The 26,275-nt window shown below is 32.1% G+C and overlaps 5 protein-coding genes across 7 annotated transcripts; 2 read left to right on the forward strand and 3 right to left on the reverse strand.

Annotated features, from left to right (window-relative positions):
* The first annotated feature begins 253 nt into the window (after positions 1-253).
* LOC18016244 (putative defensin-like protein 303) lies at positions 254-996 on the forward strand. Its single transcript, XM_006398320.2, has 2 exons — positions 254-351; positions 782-996. The coding sequence occupies exons 1-2, from the start codon at positions 294-296 to the stop codon at positions 994-996; spliced, it is 273 nt and encodes a 90-aa protein (XP_006398383.1). The 5' UTR covers positions 254-293.
* A 2,211-nt stretch (positions 997-3,207) lies between these two features.
* LOC112086443 lies at positions 3,208-6,717 on the reverse strand. Its single transcript, XM_024155367.1, has 9 exons — positions 6,601-6,717; positions 5,439-5,571; positions 5,109-5,347; positions 4,211-4,414; positions 4,044-4,136; positions 3,864-3,965; positions 3,478-3,777; positions 3,328-3,396; positions 3,208-3,237 (listed from the first exon to the last, which is right to left on the reverse strand). The coding sequence occupies exons 1-9, from the start codon at positions 6,715-6,717 to the stop codon at positions 3,208-3,210; spliced, it is 1,287 nt and encodes a 428-aa protein (XP_024011135.1).
* Positions 6,718-13,322: 6,605 nt separating this feature from the next.
* On the forward strand, positions 13,323-18,802 carry LOC18016245 (homeobox-leucine zipper protein HDG5). Of its 3 annotated transcripts, none has more exons than XM_006398321.2 (11): positions 13,323-13,411; positions 14,059-14,208; positions 14,295-14,533; positions 15,179-15,296; positions 15,621-15,803; positions 16,015-16,569; positions 16,650-16,748; positions 16,833-17,229; positions 17,308-17,576; positions 17,663-17,758; positions 17,910-18,802. In XM_006398321.2, exons 2-11 carry the CDS (start codon positions 14,065-14,067, stop codon positions 18,321-18,323), a joined length of 2,514 nt encoding a protein of 837 aa, XP_006398384.1. In that variant the 5' UTR covers positions 13,323-13,411; positions 14,059-14,064; the 3' UTR covers positions 18,324-18,802. The 3 variants fall into 3 exon arrangements, with proteins under 3 accessions (XP_006398384.1, XP_024011152.1, XP_024011151.1); XM_024155384.1 differs by having other exon boundaries at positions 14,298-14,533; XM_024155383.1 differs by lacking the exon at positions 13,323-13,411 and adding an exon at positions 13,428-13,859.
* A 454-nt stretch (positions 18,803-19,256) lies between these two features.
* On the reverse strand, positions 19,257-19,788 carry LOC18016246 (14 kDa proline-rich protein DC2.15). Its single transcript, XM_006398322.2, has one exon. The coding sequence runs from the start codon at positions 19,697-19,699 to the stop codon at positions 19,310-19,312; it is 390 nt and encodes a 129-aa protein (XP_006398385.1). The 5' UTR covers positions 19,700-19,788; the 3' UTR covers positions 19,257-19,309.
* Positions 19,789-20,934: 1,146 nt separating this feature from the next.
* Positions 20,935-21,488, reverse strand: LOC18016247 (14 kDa proline-rich protein DC2.15). The gene has a single exon (XM_006398323.2). It carries the CDS (start codon positions 21,403-21,405, stop codon positions 21,016-21,018), a length of 390 nt encoding a protein of 129 aa, XP_006398386.1. The 5' UTR covers positions 21,406-21,488; the 3' UTR covers positions 20,935-21,015.
* Between the last annotated feature and the right edge of the window lie 4,787 nt (positions 21,489-26,275).

The raw sequence follows: 26,275 nt of genomic DNA on the forward strand, positions 1-26,275 counted from the left end.
GTTCTTTTTTTTTGGAAATAGATTAATTAGAAATGTAATCCAAGATCGTAAATAATACTCCATATGTAGATTAAAAACGTAGTCCGTGATAATAAATAATATATCATATGTCTAGTGGTCTGATTGACCAGACTCCTTATATAAGAAAATGAAGCCATGGTAAATAATGTAATGTGCTCTTTTATTTTTTAGTACCATTAATAAAACCCATACATATTTTATTGTACTTAGCAAAAGAAAAAAAAATCGCCTATTTTCGTGAACAAATTGGATATAGTAATCAGAGTATAGAGATGAACTCAAACAAAACAACCTTCTTCTTGGTCCTCCTGCTCCTTGTATCTGCCTTCTGTAAGTTCTTCGCTCGTTTACAAATATATGATTTTTCACTATTCTTATATGAATACGTCAAATATGTATCTTAGTATATCTAACAAAAAACACTCCCACACACATATAATCTGATGACTATCACATATACTAGATGATTTCCCCTCTCTTCAATGGGCTTTTATAACATAAAATTTGTTTTTATCAAGGAGGGTTTAGTTTTAGTTTTTTTTTTCGTGCGGGTTTATATGTTTCTGAAGAACCAACAAAAAAAACAATCATCTAACTTGGATTCAATTTTAGGTTTAGATCAAAAATCTGAATTTGTTTATATATATATATATATATATATTGTATTTTTTGGTTTTTGATGTCATATTTTGTTTAATTTGGACAAATCCGAACTAAAACCCATTTTTAAAAATATTAATATTATTTCGTTTATTTGAAGGTATAACAATGACAGAAAGCAAGTGTCACAACAACAGAGATTGCAAATACGTGAAGCAACCATGTCCGGTGCCTCTCGCATGTCTATTTGGCAGCTGCATCTGTCCCTGGAAAAATCAGTCTAAGTTCTCAACTTGTCAAATCATATGTGCGCACTCGAAAGAAAAATTTATAACCATTCATGATTCTAGTACTTGCGTTTGTGGCGATAAGTAAGATAAGAAATGTGACAACAGTATAATTTGCAAATGTGGATACAAATAAATATAAGATAATAATTATCGTTGCTTTATAAAAATATCGCCTGAACTTGCCCAAACATCTTGTTTCTTTGTCGTCAACTTGTCATTCACCAAAAAAAAAAAAACTTATCTATTAGATTTGGGATATATGTTACAGAGAATTGTACAACTATATTTTTCAAGATCGATACAACATAATCAAGGAGAGAGTATGACTACTTTATGCATTTACTTAATTATGTAGTATCATGATTTCATTGTGTATATTCTATTGTGAAAGTAGATTCTGAGTCGTTAGACTTTTTTTTTATATATAATTAATGACTAGGAGATTATCCGCACTGGTGTGGGATAAATATTAATCATAATTTTTTTATTAGAATATAAAAATATAATATATAAATATATATATATATATATATATGCAATTTAAAAATATTAACTGATATTTATAATTATAAATTTATGCACTATTATACAATTACAAATAATAGTTATAATTACATTTATTTTGTACTATGATTGCATAAGTGCTAGATAAGTGTTGATTTTATAATTAACTTTAATAGTATTTTTATATGAATAAAATTTCACATTTAAATATATTAATTAGATTAATACGTTCTTTCTAGCTGGTTAACATCAGATTAAGATATTTAAATTTCTATAGAAAAAAAATTATAATATGCATGAAAAAATTAGATTTTTTATTAAATAAATAATGTGATTTTTTTTTAACAAAATTAAGATCAAAGAAATATGTTATAAAAAAATATAGTATTTAGGAACCTACGTAATATTATGTATTAATCTTTTATAAATCTGTTGTTAAGAAATAGAAAGATAAATAATTTCTTTACAAATTAAATGTTAAATATTAAATATATAATTGATATAAATTAATTTCTAACCAAATTAATGTTAATGGCAAATGATATAATTACTCTAGTAAATCAAGCATTTTTTATATGTGTTTTGAGAATTTCTCTTATAATAATATATCAGCATGACACTCTTGTAAATTATAGATGACATAAGATAATATATTAAATTATAAGATAAGATAATGTAAACGGTTCTGAATTATAATTATTCTAGTAACTAAATACCATTGTAAATTATAGATGACATAAGATAATATATTAAATTATAAGATAAGATAATGTAAACGGTTCTGAATTATAATTATTCTAGTAACTAAATACCATTGTTAATATAGTTTTGAGAAACTCTCTAAGTTTAACATCTCAAATCATACATGACACAAATGTTTTTTTAAAGTGTCTTTGTAAAATAATAATAAAAGATTATAAGGCACTACAAAAAAAAGAGTGTTTTACATCACTTATTTTTTATGTTTACATCAGTTTTAAATGATGTAAAAGAATTTTGCATCATTTAAATAAGTGATTCTGAAAGTGGTGATGCAAATAGTTTGCATCAGTTATAGAAAGTTTTACATCGAGTTTTAGAATCGATGTTACTATGTATCATTTGCAAGAAAATGATGTTAATACTTACATCAGTTAATTTAATCGATGCTAATATTTGTTACGGTTATCATAACTGATGTCAAATGATACATCATTTGATAATACATGATGCTAACAACTGTATCACTTATAACAAATGATGTCAATACTTATATTATTTGTGTGTAATTGATGTTAATATTTGCTACGGTTAACATAAATGATGTCAAATGATATATCATTTGTTAATAAATAATACTAATAATTGTATCACTTATAACAAATGATGTCACTATTTATATCATTTGTGTATAATTGATGTGAAAATTAGCATCAGTTACCAGAAATGATCGTAATAGTTATATCACTTATAACAATCGATGCATAAGCATCTTGTGGTTTGCATCATTTTATAGAAAAATGACGATAATCTAATATATTCATAAACGTCATTTTAGCATATTAAAAAATAAATTTAATAAATTTAAAAAATATTTACAAATTAATATTAAAATTTTTAATCAATTAATTAAAAAATTGAATCTAAATTGCATATTAATATATTAATAACTGAATCACAATGAAAATCTAAATTGCTTATAAATTGCATCATCCAAATGAAAAAACTGTTTAAAACATAATTAAACTAATTAAATAAAAAGTTCTTAAACTAATGTTGAACATGCCCACCATAATCTTCAATCACCACCTTTCTAATTTCTGTTGGTATCATCTCCCGTTTCCTAATAAAAAAGCAGACAACAAAATAAGACTAATTAGAATATCATCTGAAATTTAAAACCTATAAAATTAATAAATAAAATTACATTCACCTGAGAGTTAGTAGGATTTGCTAAATTCTTGAAAGCAGCCATAAAATTTTTAGTCCATGCAATTGATGCCTAAATAAACACTTTAAAATATCAGTTTTTTTTAATTATAGATTATATGAATACAATATAAATTACAAATGATCGACATACCTGTTCACCAGATTGAGCAGCAAGTATCTGTTGAATGAACATACTCATAGACTTATTTGTTTCTTCTAGTCCTTTCATATTTGTCTTCATTCGAATATAGGCTTCAGAATTTTCTATCTCTGGTGTTACTTGAGTAGTTTTACCAAATAACTTTGAAGGTGTGGGTCCACGTCCGACACAACGTATTCGTCCTGGCCGTTCTGGACCAAACACTTGGGCATATTCATCATCCAAACTAGCTATAACATTGGCTGTGACTTGTCTTGATGGATTTTGGGTTAACAATGTTGTAAGTGCTTCCTGAAAGTGAATTAAAGTATAATATTCGGCATAATCAAAAGAAAATTTATCAAAGTAGAAATGAATCAATTAAGAATTGAACTAACCCCACGTGTTTTAGCTTCCTCTGATACAAAACTTCCATCAGATTTCGTACGAGTTGCAACGAAGAATTCAGCTCGACTTGGTGTTTTTCCCGTCTTGATTGTCTGGTACATGCAAAAATCATATACATAATTAGATTTAATTCTCATGTATGAGACATACAATATAGTTTGTTTACTTACAATCTCACGTCTTTTCCTTCCAAAACTCTTTCTTCCACACAAATGAGGCATAGTGTTCTTCTTTTGATTCTTTGTATTCCGTTCTTGCATTTTCTGAAAGCTCAAGAATAAAAATTTACATATATTTGATATATTATATAACAGTCTATCTAGTAAATAACTTATACCTTCCAGTTTTCAGTGAATCGTAAGCATACGAAATTATGCCACTGACTTTCAGGAACATTATTGGGTCGATTTTGCATCGTTTCAGTCCGATCATCCCGTTTGTAATTTTTCCAAAGACGCCCTTTGAAACTGTTGCATCTGCTCCCTAGAACACTCATCACATACTTCCTTCTTGTCGTTGGGTTATCAAACCAAAATTTTGCCTACAAATTTACGACATCAGTAATGTATCTTTTGAGCCAATATCTCCATGTGGCGAGAATAATGTGCTGTCATAATAAATTATTAATAAAGAAATTATTATTTCTCATAACTCAAATAAAACTACACAAATATTTGAGTTATTTTACAAATGTACAAGCAAAACCACATAAAATAGTTTAAAAGAAGCAATTTAACAATTATTAATGTAGTTTTTATGATGTATATAGTTGATAATAATATATTCAGGAATCATCTATTATTTTAATTTTAAACAAAGCATATGTATAATATTTTTATTTTTTAACAATAATCCATAAGTACTAAAAACATCCAAAATAATTCTATGAGTAAAAATAAAAAATCTAAATTAATAATATTTTATCAAAAAATATTAGTTTATATATATATATATATACAAATATTTATTGTGTTTTTGTTAAATATTTAAGTGCATCATTTTGTATCATGGAATGTCAATTAATTTAGTACACTTATCGATTGTATTTATTTGAGATAAAACTGTATTCGTGGGTATAGTTTATATATCGATTATCTGCCTTATTCAGATTAATAATTAAAGTGTTAAAAAATAAATTTATTCTTTTAAAATTAAAAATATTTATATCTTGTGAGTTAATATATCTAAGTATCCAAAACGTTTTAACACTATTTATAAAAATACATAGATATTACCTGAATTACATCCCACACCTTATTTTTTGTGTTGTCACCAACCAATCTCCATTCAGTGTAGTCAATAGGTAACAAATTCACATCAGTACTTAATTGACCCAGCCATGATCCAAGTAAACCTCCAGAATCTTCAACTGGTTGACCGCTATCTCCATCAAACTGTACTATCACTTTGCAATTTTGCAATTTCCAAACATCTCTAGCTGACACCATTTTTCCTTCTATGTTCCCAGCCGTATCTTGTTAACAATTATATACATTATGAAAAAAATTATTAGTCTAAGATAACTCAAATCAGCATAATATATTTATAGAATCTATTTACATTACCTATGACTTGTACATTCCATTTGAAGCTTTTGCAGTCTTGAGCAAGTGTAGGAGGAGAATCATAAGTTATATCATCTGGTGTTTGTGTCTCTGAATCCTGAATATCACTAAAAGACTGGAAATACTCCATAACCTAAATTAAAAAGTCATATTTAGTTAACAATAACATCTGTAGCAACGAAAAAACAAAGTGAAGGCAAAATATATATACGTAACAAAATTTCAACTATTCTATAAAATTGCAAATACAAATCATTCATCAAAGTCATCCTTATTAGAAACGAGACTAAAATATACTATAATTTTTAGGATTATAAAAAGGAAGATAGTAAAAAAACTAATAAAAATATGTTGCTTGGATCCAACTGTGTATAGATGAGATCTAAATATAGTGGTTTAATCATACAAACTCCATTCTGAAATGAAAGAGGTGACGTCACCTAGACTTAATCGGCCAGAAAAATTTGTGACAAAAATCTGCTAGATTTAATCACCTAAATTTGTTCATCGATAATTCTGATGCTTAATTCATATCAAAAGCCCACCGTTAGATGTTCAGATGTTAATCGAGCTTAGTACTTTTAGGCGAGTTCGGCCAGAAAAACGACAAAGACAAAAAAGCAATCGGCCAGAGAACGACAAACTTTTAAAACCTAGATTTAGAAGTTGATTTCGATTCTGTCAAACCCAGAACAAAAGCATATAACAGATATGATTAAACACACAAATATCAAACAATATTACCTTGATTTTAAGCAACTTCTGGTTTTTGATATGATCAGCGCCGTTTTCCAAAGAGAGTAAAGAAACCCTAAATATTATTAACTTAGTGGTAATCAATTTATAGATAATTATTTATTAAGACTTAATATGTACATAATTCATTTCCCGCTTGTAATCAATTAAATAGCGGGAATTGTAATTAAAAAAATTCAATTATTTTGGACGACTAATAAATTCCCACTTAAATAATTGAACTTGTGACAACGGTGGGCAGTGGTGGCAGTTGAGAGAAGGAGAGATTATCAAAATCGTTTGTTCTCTCCGGTTCTTGGCCTTCGCTCTTGATCATGTTCTTGATGGTCACTGGCTTAACATCTTCTTGGTCGAAGAACGATTTGGTTTTATTCATGACATGTCCATCACGATCACGATTTGGTACCTGATCATCATGATCACGAAGAAGCTCTTGTTGTGGCCATGTGAAGATTGTTTGGTCTTGTCTCATCATGAAAGTAGTCTGGATTTGTTGTTGTTGTTGTCCCTTCATCATCACCATCATCACCAATCATATACTCTTCCCTGCAAACTTTTAGCTTTAGCAGTTTCTTTAAATTTATCCACTACGTTCTCTTGTACTTTGATTAGGGATATCTTCGTAATAAATCTCAGAGACAGTAAGCAAAGGGGAAAAACGAAAAAATTCAATCCTCGGATAGTCCTTTTTAAAACAGAGCTTAATGTGATGGTCACTGGCCACATATTTTGCTTTCCATCGTTGTTCTTCTATGTAAACATCTGTCTGAGCTTAATGTGATGGTCACTGGCCAAAGGATTGCCGTGTATCAGGATGGCTAGAAGACAAAGATATGGAGAGTGAGACAATGCTCCTTACAGAGTTCAGTTACGACTTAGACAGGTCCAACGCACAGACATTTGACATTGCAGATTCAGCTCACTCGGGACTTGTCAATACTGTAAGGCTGACTTCACATCCAACCATGGAAGCTCATCACACACTTGCATCTACCGCTTCAGGGTTCACGGCCGTGAACTAGACTCAGTCTCTGTTGTTCATGCTTGATCTGAAATCCACGTGAAACTCCTCTTCTCTGTAACATTCCCTCTTAGATATCTCTCTCTCTCTCCTTTTCCTGGTTTATGGGGTGGAAAAGCTTCGAGTCTGTATTACTCTTCTTAAATCTTCTATAACAAAAAACGAAAACAAAGAGGAAAGAAAATAAAACTAGGTAACATTTCGATTTGTTTTGAATCCATACCAAATTCTAGTTATCTTAAATCTTTGTTAGTAAACAAAAAAGTTTGTTGGTAATTTGGTATGTCTTTTAATAGTATGGTTCATATGGTGTGAGGTTTAGTTGATAATATTAAAACGATGTTCGTGGTGCGCTTACTTCAACTTCCACTAGCTTTTTAAAAATACAAAAAGTAATAGAAAAGCATCTCCTAAAACAAAATAATAAACTCAGATTTATAAAGCATCGACAAACACAGATTAATAAACTCAGATTTAGAAAACTATCAGATTCCTTGCTTCCTCTGTCCTCGGAGTTGCACATCTCTGCAATGTCACTTTTTGTGAAATCTGTGTTTACAGAATTAGTTGACCAACTTGTTCTATCTTTTGCATTGGATCACCAGCAAGCAAGAAAAGCAGCAGAGAAAACACATCAAGTTGTGAAAGTGGAAGAGAGAATCAACAGAGTGGTGATGGCTGCAAACAAAGCAGTGAAGATATTAAGAACATTTAGAGAATACAAACGAATAAGAGGAAGGATCTACGTAATCCAGTTTGAAAAATCTGCATAACATATAATTTCATAAGATTGAAAAATATAAATCAGCAACAACACTCACCATCAAACTATTATGAAGGATCTAGATCACCCATATCATATATGTCTCTAGGCTGAAAATGTACTGCAATATCCCACTCCGGCTCAAAAGGATCTTTTATATAATACACCATTTTAGCCTGAGAAGCCAATATATAAGGCTCATTCTCCTCATCATTTCCAATATGTAACAAGCGTGAAAAATTAAGCAACTTATGACCATATGTGTCAGTTTTATATCCTCGTTCAGATCGAGTATCAGCCCACTTGCATTTGAATAATATAACTTTGAAAACCTCATAATAGTTTAACTCCATAACCTCAACCAATTTTCCATAGTAAGCTACATCTCCAGCTATTGGGTTAAGATCACGAGAACTCGCGTAACTCATAGTCTCAGCAGCCACATAAACACCACTATTTTGTGTTTTCAGGTCAGCCTCTCTTTCGGTTGTCCGGAACTTAAATCCATTGACATTGTAAGCTGTATACTTCACAACTTTCTCAGACGGACCTAGAGCTAAGCATCGTAAATCATCATTTATACCATCTAACTCATTTTTTTCTACTTTCTCCTTGATCCATTTTGCAAAATGGAGATGCATTTCTCTGTCAATGTCAATCGCACGATTCCTCCTGTTCTGACGACCATATTTCTTCGACAACTCATTTTTGAACTTCCTATAAAGAAAATTACATGAATTATTTTATTAAAATATATCAATAAAACAAAAAAAAAGTATGTTCTTTGATGAAAAAGACTTACCCTCGTAAGGGATCAAGTAGATGACAGTTGACTAAAATATGTCGATGTGCTTGATACCTCTCTACGTAACTAAGTGTATGAACGTGACCTGCACCAACAGGTTTCCCAAGATTTGGAAAAAGAAGAGGTAATTCTGAGTTTGGTCTTACACTTGTGTCAGCCAGAGGTCGATGGTCAGCACGGCTAACACGATTAAATCGTGTCTCTATATCATCAAGATACATTGAGCAAAACGTTACACATTCATCAGCTAAATACTGCTCACAAATTGAACCCTCAGGTTTAGCACGATTGCGAACATATGATTTAAAATATCCAAGAGTCCTGTAAATGAGTAAATCAAGTAAGTTTCAACTTATATATAAATATAGATGTATATGTAATGAGAAAAATTCACCTCTCAATTGGATACTTCCAACGAAATTGAACTGGTCCACCATCTTTTGCTTCGTCGGTGAGATGTACAATTAAATGTATCATCACTGTAAAAAACGAGGGAGGAAATAACATCTCCATACGACATAAAGTCACTACAATACGGTCTTGTAATTTATCAAGTTCATTGATATCAATGACCTTAGCAGAGATATCTCCGAAAAATCGACAAAGCTCAACAATGACTGAAGTCACCTCTGGTGGCAGCAATTTTCGAACTGTGATTGACAACAAATCTCGCATTATTATGTGACAATCATGGCTTTTTAAACCTGATAGCTTCCTATTGTTAACATCAACACAATTAGATATGTTAGAAGCATAACCATCAGGGAATTTTACATCCTTTAAGACATTTAGAATAATGTCTTTCCCAGCATTATTCAGAGTAAAACATGCTGTCTGGTACTTTCCGGTATCATCGGGCCACAAATCAGGACGTATCCCAAGCTCACGAAGATCTTTTCTAGCTTGTAAATTGTCTTTTGATTTTTTTTGGTCATCCAATAATGTGTAGATTATGTTGTCGAACACATTTTTTTCTATGTGCATCACATCCAAGTTATGTCGTACCACAGTAAACTCCCAATAAGGCAATTCAAAAAATATACTCTTTTTCCTCCATTGTTGAGAATTGTATATTTCTGCCTCGCCTCGACCTCTCTTTTTCAGATGCAAACTCAGGATATTTTTGATCAAATACCTTCCAAGCACCTCCGTCTCTTGGATGTCAAAGTTTACCATCATTACTACTAGCAGTTGCATGCCATATCATGTGGCTAGCAGTTTTTGATGACATAAATAGACGTTGCAACCGTGTTTTCAAAGAAAAATAACGTAAAACTTTCGCAGGAGCTTTTTTTTTCCTAGTCTCTGATCCAGCCATCAAATTCTTTGCTGTATTTATTTTCCATCGAGAAGCTTCACAAACTTTGCAAGTTTGTCTTTCTGCATCATTTTCCCAATATAACATGCAATCATTAGGACATGCATGAATTGACTCATATGCTAAACCCAGCTTACGGATAACTTTTTTCATTTCATTGAATGAATCCGGCAATTTAGCTTGAGTAAATGCTTCTTTTAGCAAACTGAGCACCATGGATATTCCTTTGTCACTAATCCCACACATGCATTTGATATAATATAACTTCAACAGAAATGACAGTTTTGTAAACTTAGTGCATCCTGTATATAATTCCTGATTAAAGTCAGCAAGCAACTCATCAAAACCTTCTCCTTTTCCATAATTTCCATTCGAAGTTGATGGTCCATCTGCGTCCATAGGTTGCTCCGATCCATTTCCATCAGATGTATTAATATCAGGAAAAAGATCATCCAAAAGATTCATAGTTGATTCTAATTCACCCGGAGCAATATTAATACCAGGAGATATTTCTATTGTATTTCCTACAACACCAACATCCTCTCCATGAAGTATCCAACTTGTGTAGGAATTTAAAAAGCCAAAACACATTAAATCACCTTCGACATCTTCTCTAGATCTAGATTTAGCTATAGAACAGCGGTTACACGGACATTTTATCATGTTTGCATCTGTTTTGGAAAAAGAAAAATCCAAGAATTTTTTCACCCCGGTTATATAGTCTTGAGATAAACGTGGTTTGTTTATCCATGACTTATCCATTATAACCTAAACAAAAAATAAACATAATTATACAGTAATATTAAGTCAAAAAGCAAATATGTTTATGTAGCCGTATATGGATTCAACATTTTTAACATAATACAATGAACAATTCTTCAGAGTAAACAAGCTGGTAGTGATTGGTAAATTTGGTTTATTATCTATAATCCAAGGCTTTTTACTAACTCAATTTAACAGTCCTCACCTTAAAAACCTCACAAAGACAAGTATGAAGAATAAGAGTTGGTATCCAGGCCCTACAATAGACATAACACAAAAACTAGGGTTTTAGATTTGCAAATCCAGATTGTTTCTTGGCCGAGAAGATACAGTGATAACTTTCACGATTTACCTCTAAAACTGAATCTGAAAGTTGATCTGGAGAGAGGGATCTGAGATGTACAGATCGGTATGTGGATTGCTATCTGAATCCTTCTGGATCGATGGCAAAGCCTCTCACAATTTGGCTCTGCGAAACTGAAAAAATCAGATTTTGCAGAAAAAATGATTTTTCGCCAACTTCCAGCTCACGTAAAAAACGGAGCGTACCTCGGAATTATGATCTGTAAACTGCTATGGATTCTTTGCAGCGAGATCTTTCCATAGGTATGAAGATCGACACTTAACTTGATCTGAGTTGCTGGCAAACGCTACAGCAAAACCCTCACTCAGACAAATATTAAACTGATGTTGCAGAGGTTTTTATAGAGTTTCACTGCGTTAACTCTTTGTTTCTCTTAGAAGAATGATTATGCCCTTTATATAGAGAGGGGGACGAGCTCCCTAGGTATAAAGAATAGAAGAATTGACAAAAATACCTTTATTCTTATTTTAAGGCTTTTTTTTTAATCTTGGGCTTCAAAGAAATAATACATTATATTATCAGCATCAGTTTTTTGTGTGATGTAAGTTTTGAATCATTTTTTTAAGTGATGTCAACAAAAACAATAATTACATCAATTATTTTAATTGATGTAAACATATATTTTATATCATTTTTATGAAAGTGATGCAAATTATTAGAGATTTGTATCAGTTTTATTTAAACCGATGCCAAAATAATTCTAAATAAAATCAATTATCATAACTGATGTTAATTAACATATTTTCAATTATTTGTTAATAAGTAATTCAAAATAGAATCATTTAATTTTTCGATGCAATTTAAGTGATGTAAAATATACCTTTTAAGTGATGTAAAAGTGAATCATTTTCTAAAGTGATGCTAGAAAAAATAATAAACACATCGATTATATTAACTGATGTGAATATATTTTTTTGAATCACTTTTATTCAAGTGATGTGAAATGAAAGAGTTTTGTATCAATTGTAATTATATGATGTAAAATTAAATCAAATAAAATAACTGATATATTATTAAATCATTTGTTATAAGTAATTTAAAACAAAATCATTTAATTTATGTGACACAAATTAAGTGATGTAAAACTCTTTTTTTTTGTAGTGAGGTTTTAAGCTGAGATTCATAAGTTCGCCCGGAATCTAAATCATTTAATTCGATCATAAAATCTCTATGCTTTGTCTTTTGTATTTTTTTTTCAATCGAAGTTAAAAGCGTTTGATCTCATTAAAATATGTTTTTTTTTCAAGTTTAATCTCTGGCTATTTTTAGCTTTAAAGAAAGATCATTTTGTCAAAGTTCGCTTTATGAGTTCGAGCTAACAATGGAAACATAATTTGGAGAATTCTTCAACTTTGTTTTGTGAAATTTCCCTAAATTTGATATTTCGAAGTCCGACCTTTTAAAACGTGAAACGTGGATGACACATGTAACCATTGTTATATAGTAAAAAATAAGTCAAACGTAAACGTTTTCTATCATCAGAATCGATTATAGAACATATCAGTTACATGTGTCAAAAAAAAAAATCTACGTTACGTTGACGTTCATTACAATATTTAAATGGGCCTAACATAAACTACTGGACCCAATGAACGTCAAAGCAAAAGAGGCTCATTGACCCTAATATGGTAATAATTCTTTTTCTAGATTGTTTGACCAAAAAGAAAAAAAAATTCTAATGCCCACTAAAGATATACTATGAAACATTTTTTCTATATTTTTTTTTTATTTTGGCAAGCAAGTAATGCACCACTTGTGAAAGTAGAACAACGCAGTGTATAGCACGCACGCGGTTAACGCGTGGTGAATAATATTTTGACTTGAAGTTAAAAAAGTTTTGACTTGTGGAGGGGTCTCTTAGAACGAGGCAAAACGTACGGAGTCCCAATAATACAAGTCCACGTGGAAAAGACGGAGCAGTTTAACACGAGCGTTTTTTTTTCAGCCGTTACATTCCGTCAATTATCGCCGTTAAAACAAAAAGTCTGCCGTTTACCCTTCTGGTCCGGTAAGTATTTAATGAGAAATTTACTCCTCCATTTATTGCAAAGGGAAAGAAAAAAAAAACTTAGAGAGAGAGGGAAAGAGAGAGAGAGAGTGAGAAAACTCCAAAACCTCGAGAGACTAGAGAGATTCATTCTTGGCTTTTTTTCTTTTCTTTCATTTTCTCGGAAGCCAAACAAGGTAAAAGTGAGAGAAAACAAGAGAAAGTGAAAGAAAATCTCTATCTTTTTGGTAGAAAAGAGAAAAAATAAAAGTCAAAAGAAAAAAAGTGGATTATCTAGTTTGTGTTGTGTGTTCTTGAATGCATGTTTTTTCATCTCTTTTAAAAAAAATTTCCCAGTTCGATCCAGAAATAATTACACACAGAAACTACACAATCCCTATTTTTCTCATCAATGTTTTCCCAGTTCGATCCAAAAATAATTACACACAGAAACTACACAATCCCTATTTTTCTCATCAATGTTCAGATACTGTCTTAATTGTTTTTTTTTCAGCTGGACCTGTTTTTTCTTAGATTATTTTGAAAAAAAAAATCAGTAGCAATAAATGTTTTTATCAGTTACGTTTTGGTGCATTAAATTAAAAATATTTTCTGAACTATGAAACGATCTAGCTGTCGTCTCTGGTAATTAATCTCCTCTTTCATGCTTTTCTTTCTTTTGATTTTGCATTTGAGGTTAATTCTAAGATTTCATAAAATATTTCTGCATTTCCATGCACTGATTCTTCTTCCTTTTTGAATATTCATCACTTCTTCCAGATTTCAAAGAAAAAACCCTAACTGAGATCTTTGTACTAATCAGTTTTTTTTTTTGTTTGTTTAGCAAGTGATGTTGACTATAGGAGAAGGAAATGTGATGACTTCAGACAACAGATTCGCTTCACCGCCACCACCATCTTCTTCTTCTCCGGCAACAATCCAAAACCCTAATTTTAATTTCATCCCTTTCAACTCATTTTCCTCCATTATCCCGGTTTGTTCCTAGTTACAAATTTCCATATATATATATCTCAAATCTTTCTCTCCTTTTTTTTTGTTTTAACGCATTTTATGTATTAGAAGGAGGAACATGGGATGATGAGTATGATGATGATGATGGGAGATGGAGCAGTAGAGGAAATGATGGAAAACGGGTCGGTGGGTGGGTCATTCGGGTCGGGAAGTGAACAGGCAGAAGATCCAAAGTCCGGAAACGAGTTTGATGGTAATGAACTTCAAGACGATGAACAACAACCTCCTCCTGCTAAGAAGAAACGTTACCACAGACATACTAATCGTCAGATCCAAGAAATGGAAGCGTATGTTTTTGCCACTTTTCATTTTATTTTTATTTTATCCACTCGTTGTGCTTAATCTAGTTTTTGATTATTTTTTTTTCAGTTTTATAAATAAATGAACCAAATCGAAGTTTTACGTTGAAACTCGTTTTGCTAGGTTTAGTATAGTTTTTGGTTTAAAGTTGATTTTTATTTCAATCTTGGTTATTAGGTTTTCGGTTTGAATATAGGCTTTTAGGTTTGTGGACTTTCGGTTCAAAATCTTGATTTAGAACAGTTTGATTTTAGTCTCAATTTTATAATCGGATTTGTTTTCCTAACAGAGATAGATCCAAATCTTTTCAAGGGTTTTCTTGACTGTATATGAGTTTAAGTTTTGTGCATTTCGTGGTTTTAGAAAGTACTAATTTTCTTTCCACCAAACAAAAAAAAGTACTAATTTTCAAAAGTACCTAACTCTTTTGCATATAAAGGCATCAAACAAGTGTTTTTGAATATAGAAAAACGAAAACCATATAAACCGAAATAAGATATGAATCATATGATTTTGTTTTTTTAGAACTGTTTTTGGTTCCACTTTACCAAACCGAAGTAGACCTTGTACGTTTTGGGTATACCGATCGACTCTTGATTTGAAACAGTGATTTCTATATCAAATCTTTGTAGATTGTTTAAAGAAAACCCTCACCCAGACGACAAACAAAGACAGAGATTAAGTCATGAACTTGGTCTCAAGCCTCGACAGGTCAAGTTTTGGTTCCAAAATAGGCGTACCCAAATGAAGGTAATCTATTAAAATTCATTTTTTCACTTTAATATAATCATTTTTTAATGTATATCTTTGTAAATTTATTAGATAATACAATCTTCATATCTTAGAAGGGCTCAATTTTAAACTAAAGCATGAAAGTTTCATAATTCAAACTAAATATAATAGTAAAGAATGTAATGAAACCTTAAATTCTAATGGTATGAGTGTAGAAGTAAATACATAGTACTTAAACAATTTATATTGTGCTATGTCTATATACCGATGTTCATAAGAAGAGTAACCAAAATGATAACATGAATATATTTTATTTACTGTGATGAATCAATATATATATAGGCACAACAAGACAGAGCAGAAAATGTGATGTTAAGGGCAGATAACGATAATCTTAAGTCGGAGAATTCTCATCTTCAGGCGGAGCTACGGTGCCTCTCCTGCCCTTCTTGCGGCGGCCCCACCGTCCTTGGTGACATTCCTTTCAACGAACTCCACATTGAGAACTGTCGCCTCCGTGAAGAGGTAACTCCAAATCTCCAATAATGTTTGCATTTGCGTTTGCGTTTGCGTTTATACGACAAAAGTAGAAGACAAAACAATCGATACCATCATCTACAAATCCAATAGCTAGTTTTCGTAAACTTAAATGTACAAAACTTTTTATCAATATGTATGTATATATATTGATTGGGGGTTGTAATGTGTAACACATTGACTGTCTCTTATTCAACAGCTTGATCGTCTATGCTCCATTGCTTCAAGATACACTGGACGTCCGATGCAATCCATGCCATCATCTCAGCCGTTGATGAATCCTCCTGCTCCGGAGCTTCCACATCAACAACCTTCATTGGAGCTAGACATGAGCGTATACGCTGGAAACTTTCCAGAACATCCTTGTTCAGACTTGATGTTGCTTCCTCCACAAGACACTGCTTGTTTCTTCCCAGACCAAACTAACAACAACAGCAACAACAACAACATGTTACTTGAGGATGAAGAAAAGGTTGTCGCCATGGAATTCGCTGTCTCTTGCCTCCAAGAACTAACTAAAATGTGTAACACAGAAGAGCCTCTGTGGATTGAGAAGAAATCGGACAAGATCGGCGGCAAGATTTTGTGTCTGAACGAGGAAGAGTACATGAGGTTGTTCCCATGGCCAATGGAGAATCATAACAACAACAACAACAACAACAACAACAAAGGAGGTTTTCGTAGAGAAGCTTCAAAGGCAAACACAGTTGTTATTATGAACAGCATAACGCTTGTTGACGCGTTTCTTAATGCTGTAAGTACTATAAACTTCACAAACGCATCTTATTTTAAACACTTCCTCGATTAATCTCTAAATTTCGTGTTTTCTTGTAGGATAAGTGGTCGGAGATGTTCTGTTCAATTGTGGCTAGGGCAAAAACGGTTCAGATAATTTCATCTGGAGTTTCTGGAGCTAGTGGTTCTCTTCTACTGGTAATTTACTAATTCGATTTGAAACGAGTCAAGCAACTTTTTTTCCTTTTTCTAATGGAATCTTTGTTGTTATGTTGTTACTAGATGTATGCAGAGTTACAGGTGTTATCTCCATTGGTTCCAACTCGTGAAGCTTATTTTCTACGGTACGTGGAACAAAACGCAGAGACCGGGAACTGGGCAATCGTTGATTTCCCGATCGATAGCTTCCACGACCAGATCCAGCCACTGAACACTACCAATACTCCTAATGAGTATAGGAGAAAACCTTCAGGCTGCATCATTCAAGACATGCCAAACGGATACTCACAAGTCAAGTGGGTCGAGCACGTGGAAGTAGACGAGAGGCACGTGCACGAGACCTTTGCCGAGTATGTGAAAAGCGGTACGGCGTTTGGAGCTAACCGTTGGCTCGACGTGTTGCAGAGACAATGCGAGAGGATGGCTAGTCAAATGGCTAGAAACATAACCGACCTTGGAGGCTAGTCAATCTAAAACCCATATCCTTTAAATTCCTTAAAACCGTCAAAATCGCCTAACTTCTGTTTTTCTTTTGCAGTGATTCGGTCTGCAGAAGCGAGGAGGAACATGATGAGGTTATCACAGAGGATGATGAGGACATTTTGTGTGAACATAAGCACTTCTTACGGACAATCTTGGACGGCTTTGTCTGAGACAAGCAAGGACACTGTGAGGATCACGACGAGGAAAACGTGCGAGCCTGGTCAGCCTACTGGAGTTGTTCTTGCTGCTGTCTCAACCACTTGGCTTCCATTTTCTCACCTTAAAGTCTTCGATCTTCTCCGTGATCAACATCACCACTCTCTGGTATTAGACTCATCTCTCTGTTTTTGATCCAATTAAAACACTAAAGTCACATCATTTCAACAATTAACTTTCTTTTCTCTCTGCAGTTGGAGGTTTTGTTCAATGGGAATTCACCTCATGAAATTGCTCATATCGCTAATGGTTCACATCCTGGAAACTGCATCTCTCTTCTTCGAATCAACGTGAGTTCAAAGATCGAAACTTTGATTCAAATATCGAAACTTTGATTCAAGATCGAAACTTTGATTTAAAAATCGAAACTTTGATTTAAATATTCAAACTTTGATTTAAATTGCATCTCTCATTTTTGGATTGTATTTGTTCTACTTACAGGTAGCGAGCAATTCATGGCATAACGTGGAGCTGATGCTTCAAGAGAGCTGCATCGATAACTCCGGCAGCTTAATCGTCTACTCCTCCGTCGACGTCGACTCAATCCAGCACGCGATGAACGGCGAGGATCCTTCCGGTATTCCTCTTTTGCCCCTCGGGTTCTCCGTCGTCCCCGTGGATCCACCGGATCATGTCGAGGGTAATTCCGTCAATTCGCTTTCTCCGCCGTCGTGCCTTCTCACCGTCGGGATTCAGGTCTTGGCGAGCAACGTCCCCACCGCGAAACCTAATCTCTCCACCGTCACAACCATCAACAACCACCTTTGCTCCATCGTCAATCAGATCACTTCCGTCCTCAGCAGCACCATTTCTCCGGCGATCGCATCGGCCTCCGCCCTTTCCAAGCAAGAGTGACCGAATTACCCCTAAACCTCCTTTGCCTTGTGAACTTCAGAGTAGTCCCGAGTCAGGGGTACGATGGTAACTTAGGTGTTATAAGAGGGAGGTTCTGAGGTAATTCGGTTATGGAGTCGAGGGTATTTTAGTAAATAATGTAGCATCTAAATGGATAAGCCTTTTAGGTAATTTTCGGTTTATGGTAAGGGTAAAACGGGAGTTTTAAGTTAATGTTTTTGGCTTCTTTTTTGGGAGGGTCAAAATGGGTATTTAAGACAAGAAAACAGAGGAAGTCAAGAACGCACCAGGTAGGTTATGTTGACCCTTTTTTTTTCTGATCCGGATTATCGGTTTAACCGGTTTTTCGGATAAACAGAAAAGCGTAGCTGGTTCGGGTATTGACTTTCTACTTGGTTGAAATCCTTTTTGAGATACTTTGGCTTATTTGCAATGAAAATGCTACCAACTTTCTGGCTTTTCATATTTAATGCTTTGTTCTTTTATGATTTTATATATAAATATCGAAATGGAACGACTTATAATACTACTTTTAGTCAAGCATAATACTTGTCGTGGGATTGAAATATTTGCTGGTTGAGTCACATTCAATGATTGAAATCATGCTTATTATTTAGAATAAGCATATTTTAAGTTGTTTATATCTGCCGACAGTGACAGAGTATACCATAATTAAGACAGTGCTTATAAGTATTTAATTAGACCAACATTCCTAGGTTCGGTTTTATCTCATGTTCTTGGTCAAAGTTAAGTGCCATGGTATGATGTTATAATACATATAAAATTCTAGAATTGCATCCAGTAATCAAAAAAGTAGTAAAGACTATGCGATTGTTATTTTTAAAACGAAAAGACCTTATTTCATTGATAAAACATACCAAAAATTACAACAATAGATAATGCTAGAATCAAACAGTAATTTAAAACAAGAATCAATTCATTCTTCATAGTAGAGTTATTTAGAATCTCAATTTAAAATGTGCTCTCTAAGCACATTGGAAACCAGATGGAACCTTCTTGCCACAATGGTTTAGGATAAGGCTCAACGAAATGGGAACGTTAAGTTTGATTCCGAGGAGATTAGCCTTTAGTGCGGTGCAAAGACAGACCGCGGCTTCAAGATCAACTAGACCGTTGATAAGTTTGCAACATTTGGGGGTTGGTGGTAAAGAAACCTTAACCAAATCCAACACATTAGCACATACGTTCAGTTTAAGAGCGTTTTTACAAGTGGGTTTACGGTAAGGAGACGACGGTGAGGGCTTCTTGTGGTGGCTCTTGGACGGTGGTGGTGGGCAAGGGACTGAAGTGGAGCTGACTAAAGTGAAGAAGATGACATTGAAGATGAGGAGGAGAGCAATCTTTGAATAAGCCATTGATGTAAAAGTTATATGAACTTGTCTTAAAAGTTAAAACTTAAAAGAAATCCCTTATAAACTCTCTCTTTATCAAGCTTGTGATGTGTTTGTGTGAAGGATATGGAGAGAGTGTTAGGGTTTTTATAGGTGAAGATTGAGAATGGTTTATTTATTCTTAATTACAAATTGACGAGTGGCAACAAATTATATAATTTCGATGAACTGTTCATGTGAGGGATTATTATTGAAATGATCTATGATGAATTGATTGATCTTACAAACTGTCAAAATCTTGGTCGATCTTTAGTCGTTACATGTAACATGCAATGATAATCATTATATGGATTGATATAGATAAATATAAATAAAACCTATAATCATAAAATTGAATGTTTATTATGTTTATCACTACACGTCTTCTTTCACATTTCGGATGAATCAAATGTTCATTAGATAAAATTTTAATGTTTGTCGCTTCTTAGAGCCCCAATAGCTTTCAAAAAAAAATTCATTACTTTTCCATAAAAATTTCATTCTTTTTGTTCATGGGAGGGATTAATATTAAACTTTTAATTATTATGAGCTGATTGATCTTACAAACAGTCAAGATATGTAAGGATCGTTAGTCGTTACATTTAACATGCAATATAACATTATTATATTAGTGTACATGCTGTTTTTTAAGACTTTTCATGTGATTTTGCCAATCCAATGTCTTTTAAGATCGAGAGAATATTTGCCGAAATCCAAACAAATATAAAGTTTCAAGTGTAAACAGATATATAACTTTAACCAATAAAATTAACTTTTTGTGAAAAATTCTAGATCGAAAACCTGATTGATCGTTTTTTTGTCACTAAATTGTGATTGTGTTCTGGCCTAACAAGTACGGATTGGTCAGCTCCTTAATTACCTTTGAATTTTAAATAGTTCATTCTAACAAAATTTACTTACAACTAAGACACGATATGAACATTTTGTCTGTTTTATTTACAGACTATATGCATTCCGAATTTCCGAGTTTCAATCAGTGATTTGCCTTTGCTAAATATGTTTGATGAGTTCAGTTTTCTTTATGATACTTTTTTGGCTTCAGGTCTTAATGATATATTAAAAGTGCAACAATGAAATCTATAACCGAATATCGAGGACGGTCAATTCAATTGGAAAAGTTACAAAGATAAGTGAAGAACAAGACAGAAAACAACTTCTGTCATTATTTATAGAAAATTACAACAATACATAATGATAGATTCAAACGAGAAATTTAAAACGAGGAAGTCTGATTATACAGTAATATAAGGAATTAAATGATAAATAGTAAAAGGGGATCTCTAAGCACATTGGAAACCAGATGGAACCTTCTTGCCACAATGGTTTAGGATAAGGCTTAACGAAACGGGAACGTTAAGGTTGATTCCGAGGAGATTAGCCTTAAGGGCGGTGCAAAGACAGACCGCGGCTTCAAGATCAACTAGACCGTTGATAAGTTTGCAACATTTGGAGGTTGGTGGTAGAGAAACTTTAACCAAATCCAACACATTAGCACATACGTTCAGTTTAAGAGCGTTTTTACAAGTGGGTTTACGGTAAGGAGACGACGGTGATGGCTTCTTGTGGTGGTTCTTGGACGGTGGTGGTGGGCAAGGGACTGAAGTGGAGCTGACTAAAGTGAAGAAGATGACATTAAAGATGAGGAGAAGAGCAATCTTAGGATAAGCCATTGGTGAGAAAGTTATAAGAGTTTATCTTAAAGTTATGTAAACGGTAAACCCCTAAGAACTCTCTTTATCAAGCTTGGGATGTGTTGTGTGAATACTTTGAGATGGAAATGGGTTTTTATAGGGTTTTGTGTGTGTGTGGCTGTGTGTTCTAATTAAAAAAATGACAGATATTAAATGACATCATGTTCATGAGTGGGGATTATTATTAAAAGTAGAATGAATTGATTGATCTTACAACCTGTCAAGAAATATATATCACTCAACATGCAACATGCATGCAAACAAAATATTAATAGAGGACAAGCATAAGCTCATAAATTAATGTAAACCGTAACCAAAGAAAGGTTTTTTGGACTTATATGTGTATAGCAATTCGATCTTTGTTCTTTTGTTCTTTGTGGTTATGCAAAACCCATGTGCTTTGTATAAATTTCATGTGATTTGGCCAACGTATACGTAATACTTTGTCATATTATTGGAGATCATATCATACTAAATATGTATATATATATATATAATATAAATATTAGGCTTTTACCAAAACAAAAAAGATATTAGACTTTACAAATCAGCTGAACATTGATTATGATTAGAGTAAATCGATATGTGTACGTAGTCTCGACCAGTAACACTATACATTGGATTAGGGGCATCTATTTCGCTAAATTCTCTCTTTCCATTATTCGTAAATGATTATATGTCATGCCAAAACTGTAACGTTATGAAGTGATTTGTCATAACTCAAGGTTTGAGGAAAAAACCAATCCTGAAGTCCTTCCTATGCGAGTCATGCATGGTGGCACGTCATCAAACGACATCAAATGAAGGCCTGCTGGATTTAGTAGAGAGAATGGGCTGGAAAGGCCCAACCTTTTCAATTACATTAATTTAGTTATTTTAAATTTTACGTGTCTCTCTCGAATTTCTTTTACTATGTAGAACATGAACGAAAAGTTATGATACTAACATATCGTCCTAAATATGCTCATTTGTTGATACGCAACAATCAAGACTGAGAGCTAAAGAAAAGAAAGATTGAAATTTTATTTCTTATTACTTTTTCTTAATGCTTTGTGGCGATTAAAAAGGTTTGGTTTGTCTTTAGCCTAACAAGTAGAGATATGTGGCCTTCAAAGTGTCATTGGTCAATTTCCAACCTTTGATGATAAAAATTATCATAATTTTCTTATAACAGTTTTGTCATATGATGTAAAGACACGATAGGAACATTTTGTCTGTTGATTTAACGACCATAGATTAGAAATCTGTAATAATGAATTTGCTTTTGCTAGAATTTGGTGCGAGTTCAGTGTTTCTGATCATTATCAACCTACTAAGAATTTGCGTTTAATTCTATGTATAGGAAGGAAAAAAAATACGTGTACATATTATAAATGCTAGTTCCGAGTATTAAAAGTTATAAGCTGAAAGTTTTGGATTAATAACAATCACACATATACAAGAGAACCTTTTTTGTCATGTATACAATGGAACTTATCCTTGCTTTATGCATACATATACATATAGATATGTATGCATGTGTATAATGTATGTATATATATGTATTCTCAAACATGATTGTAACAACAAATATTTCATGTAAATTTGTTTAACAAAATATATTAATATTCTGATAACCAAAAAAATCACCTTAAACACACACCCTAGGTGACCCGGCGCGTATGTGGCTATAATGTTTTAAAATAGCTATTACTGAATTTGTTGCTTGGGATAAAAGATGTTAATATTATGACGAAAAATCGTCTGTATATATAATGTTAATAATAGTATATGATATTGAGAATAAGGTATGTGGTGTGGCCGTCATCAACACAGTACTATTTTGATTCTTGTGTGGAAAGTGACTTCTCATTTTGTGTATTGTCCAATATTCGCCATATATTTGTTATATTATTAAACTAATGATATTAGATCCTATTTTTTCACATTCTTTTGTTGGTTAGAAATAATGTGAAAACGCGGGAAAAGTGACGGCAGTTGAACATTATAAGTTTATAACATTATTCGACGTCGGCTGTTCCTTTTTAACATTAATGCGTAAAGCATAAGAATAGAATCTACTTGATAGTTTCTATCTAACTACAAGTACACGAATTCTTAGAATTTTTATGAAAGCATGTTTTATAAGATATGAGAATCCTACCTCAATATCCATAGAAACAATTTAATTTCTAATTCCAATAGTTGAAGTCATGCTATTTTTCGAAAGATGCGATTTTTATTGAAACTTCACAACTGTCAATAAAAAATACTTCAACTCTGAGTTATCATCACTCGTCTTAATCATTTTGGTGATATTATTTTTCTATCAGTTAATTTGAATTGTACCAAATAATATTTTATACAACAACATACTAATTCTTAATGAGGAAATTTAAAGAAATAATATTTTGTCTTTTCAAATTTAAAAATACATTTTTTATTTTAAAAGTACACTTTTCAAATTACCAATTGACCCAATTACTCTCAGTAAAGCTGAAAATAACTTATATATCTAATATAACTGTTAAACAAAATCAAAACATCTGGTGATAAAATAATTTGTTTTTCTTTATTTTATATTCTAGAATTTAGCTTCGATTTACTATTTTAAATAATTTTTTAAGTAATTTGTAATATTTCAGATTATAATGTTATCAGACTATTACCCCTTATCTTTACCTTAATTTGAACCAAAGCCAAACCATTTTCTTTAGACAGTAAAAAACTAAAAATTGTCGCTCGCCACATAGGACATAGACATATTATTTATTGGGTAAACTAAATTTAGGGTTATGTTTAAGCGATTAGTTTGGAAAGATGTAGTGAATCGTAGGATCTATGTTTATATATAGCTCTAGAATTTGAATTTATTCATAGATAAAGTAATCAGCATACTGGAAATGTGGTAAACATGCTAGAAGAATGGTTTTAGAACGTAGTGAAAATAGTTGAATAGGTTTGGGTTTGGGTAAGTCAACAAAATTAATTTTGGTCAAACAAATGTTTTAAAGGAGAAAAGTCGGTCAACTAAAATTATGAAAAGATACGTTGGTCATTGTCTCTTTAGATTTCGAAAGCAACAGACAAAAAAATGCGGAAAGATACAAACACTTGTAATTAACATGTTTTTAATAAGAAGTTTTACAGATAGATTTGACCCACTTTTTTTTTGAGTCGGAGTTCAAAGCATTGTAAATTTTAAGGCCGACATTATTTCATCAAAAATATCTTATATAGTTTTATTAATTTCTCAATTAGTGTATTCGTAAACAATACAAATAAGTTTATCAAAATCACTCACAATTACACCGGGCTTCCAGTATTTTAATTTTTGAATAAGAGTTCAAAGCAAGTAAAACTGGAATAATTAGCCATCTTTTCACCATTGTCAATACTTCGCTTCTTCAGATACACTTGTGTTTTCTATTAGCAAATATGACTGATTCTCGATTAGTATTAACAGTAAAATTACCTGCCAAAATTAAGTGAGTAAATTCTTGTAATTTACAAAATATTTTTTATTAATTGGTCATTATCGGAGAAACGTAATGTGAATGATGACATAAGATCAATACTAATACAATTAAGTCATTGGACTAAGAGTTCCAGCGATTGGAAATATAATTTTGTAATTGAAATTATAGACTTGTGATGACTTAGTCGTTATATATAATCCCTTAACAAAAAAAAACACTAATTCGTTGCTCCAGGTGTATATCCGCTCTTAGAAGTACAATAATTACATTTCAAACTAACGTAAGTTCCATACTTGCATGTAATCGTTTTGCATGAGTACTTCTTTAAACGCATACATGTTATTAGAAAAAATATTTTAAAATTATCTAAAATAATGACAAGGGTATGATAGGTCAAAAGGTTGACTTGAGGCGATACTATGGGTGTTTTGGCATCATCCTTATTTATCATTTACTAATTAACTAGCTGTTAATTGCATCCTACAAATCATTATTAGTTTTCACCACCAGCTTCGTAAGTAGTATCTAAACATGACACATGGATACATCTGTAAATTAAACAAAACTATCTATTGTATAGACTTATGGTTTACGGTCCATCTATTGGTCCCATTGACTAATCCACAACTTATTTGATACATATAATATATATATACATGTCACAACCCATAGACAAAGATTCCAAAAACACAAAAATTTAATTCTTATAAATATATTATCCAAAATACCACTTCCTAACTGGATAATGCCTAAATTAATAATCATAACTGGATAATGGGGCATATATAGAATAATATATATATATATGACGTATATAGATATAATCGCACACACTGATACAACTAATTTATTTCAAGCACTTGACGAAAAAAAACAAAAAATATATATATCTATACGCCACAACCTTAATAGTCCAAAAATAGTAGGTGACTTATTCCTCGGTGATTGGTAAAAAAATATGAAATTAAATATAGGTTAGTCCAAAATTAACCATAACCTAATCAACTATGACATACACTATACGGGATCTTTTAAAACAACATTATGACGTATATCCATATCAACGTATTATGAAATGCATACGTGTGATCCTTTTTTTTTTTCAAAGTGGGATAGTTAACAAAGACATAGAGTGACATAAAATTTTATAAGATTTAAGAAAAATATCGAAACAAACACACAAAAAAACAGAAGATAAAATAAATATAGTAATATGGAAATATCTGGTAGAAAAATAAAATACAGAAAATGATTTTATATAACGTATAATGGAAGTGATGAACCAATGGAAAAAAGTAACAAGAAATTGAATGAAAAGTAATAATAAACAAATAGATTGGGATGTGAACAATAGAAGGTGAAATAAAATTAGAGGAAAACGGCAAAAAATA

Source organism: Eutrema salsugineum, unplaced genomic scaffold, assembly GCF_000478725.1.
Source record: "Eutrema salsugineum unplaced genomic scaffold, Eutsalg1_0 scaffold_20, whole genome shotgun sequence".
Taxonomy (NCBI): domain Eukaryota; kingdom Viridiplantae; phylum Streptophyta; class Magnoliopsida; order Brassicales; family Brassicaceae; genus Eutrema; species Eutrema salsugineum.

Excerpts from the sequence above, each read along its gene's own strand:
- LOC112086443 (XM_024155367.1), bottom strand. The coding sequence starts at position 6,717 with ATGGTGATGATGAAGGGACAACAACAACAACAAATCCAGACTACTTTC. Across the intron at positions 4,137-4,210 it reads GATTCACTGAAAACTGGAAG|AAAATGCAAGAACGGAATAC; the intron begins GTATAAGTTATT and ends TTGAGCTTTCAG. Across the intron at positions 3,397-3,477 it reads CTGCTCAATCTGGTGAACAG|GCATCAATTGCATGGACTAA; the intron begins GTATGTCGATCA and ends GTGTTTATTTAG.
- LOC18016247 (XM_006398323.2), bottom strand. The coding sequence starts at position 21,405 with ATGGCTTATCCTAAGATTGCTCTTCTCCTCATCTTTAATGTCATCTTC.
- LOC18016244 (XM_006398320.2), top strand. The coding sequence starts at position 294 with ATGAACTCAAACAAAACAACCTTCTTCTTGGTCCTCCTGCTCCTTGTA. Across the intron at positions 352-781 it reads GCTCCTTGTATCTGCCTTCT|GTATAACAATGACAGAAAGC; the intron begins GTAAGTTCTTCG and ends GTTTATTTGAAG.
- LOC18016245 (XM_006398321.2), top strand. The coding sequence starts at position 14,065 with ATGTTGACTATAGGAGAAGGAAATGTGATGACTTCAGACAACAGATTC. Across the intron at positions 14,534-15,178 it reads CAGATCCAAGAAATGGAAGC|ATTGTTTAAAGAAAACCCTC; the intron begins GTATGTTTTTGC and ends AAATCTTTGTAG. Across the intron at positions 15,297-15,620 it reads ATAGGCGTACCCAAATGAAG|GCACAACAAGACAGAGCAGA; the intron begins GTAATCTATTAA and ends ATATATATATAG.
- LOC18016246 (XM_006398322.2), bottom strand. The coding sequence starts at position 19,699 with ATGGCTTATTCAAAGATTGCTCTCCTCCTCATCTTCAATGTCATCTTC.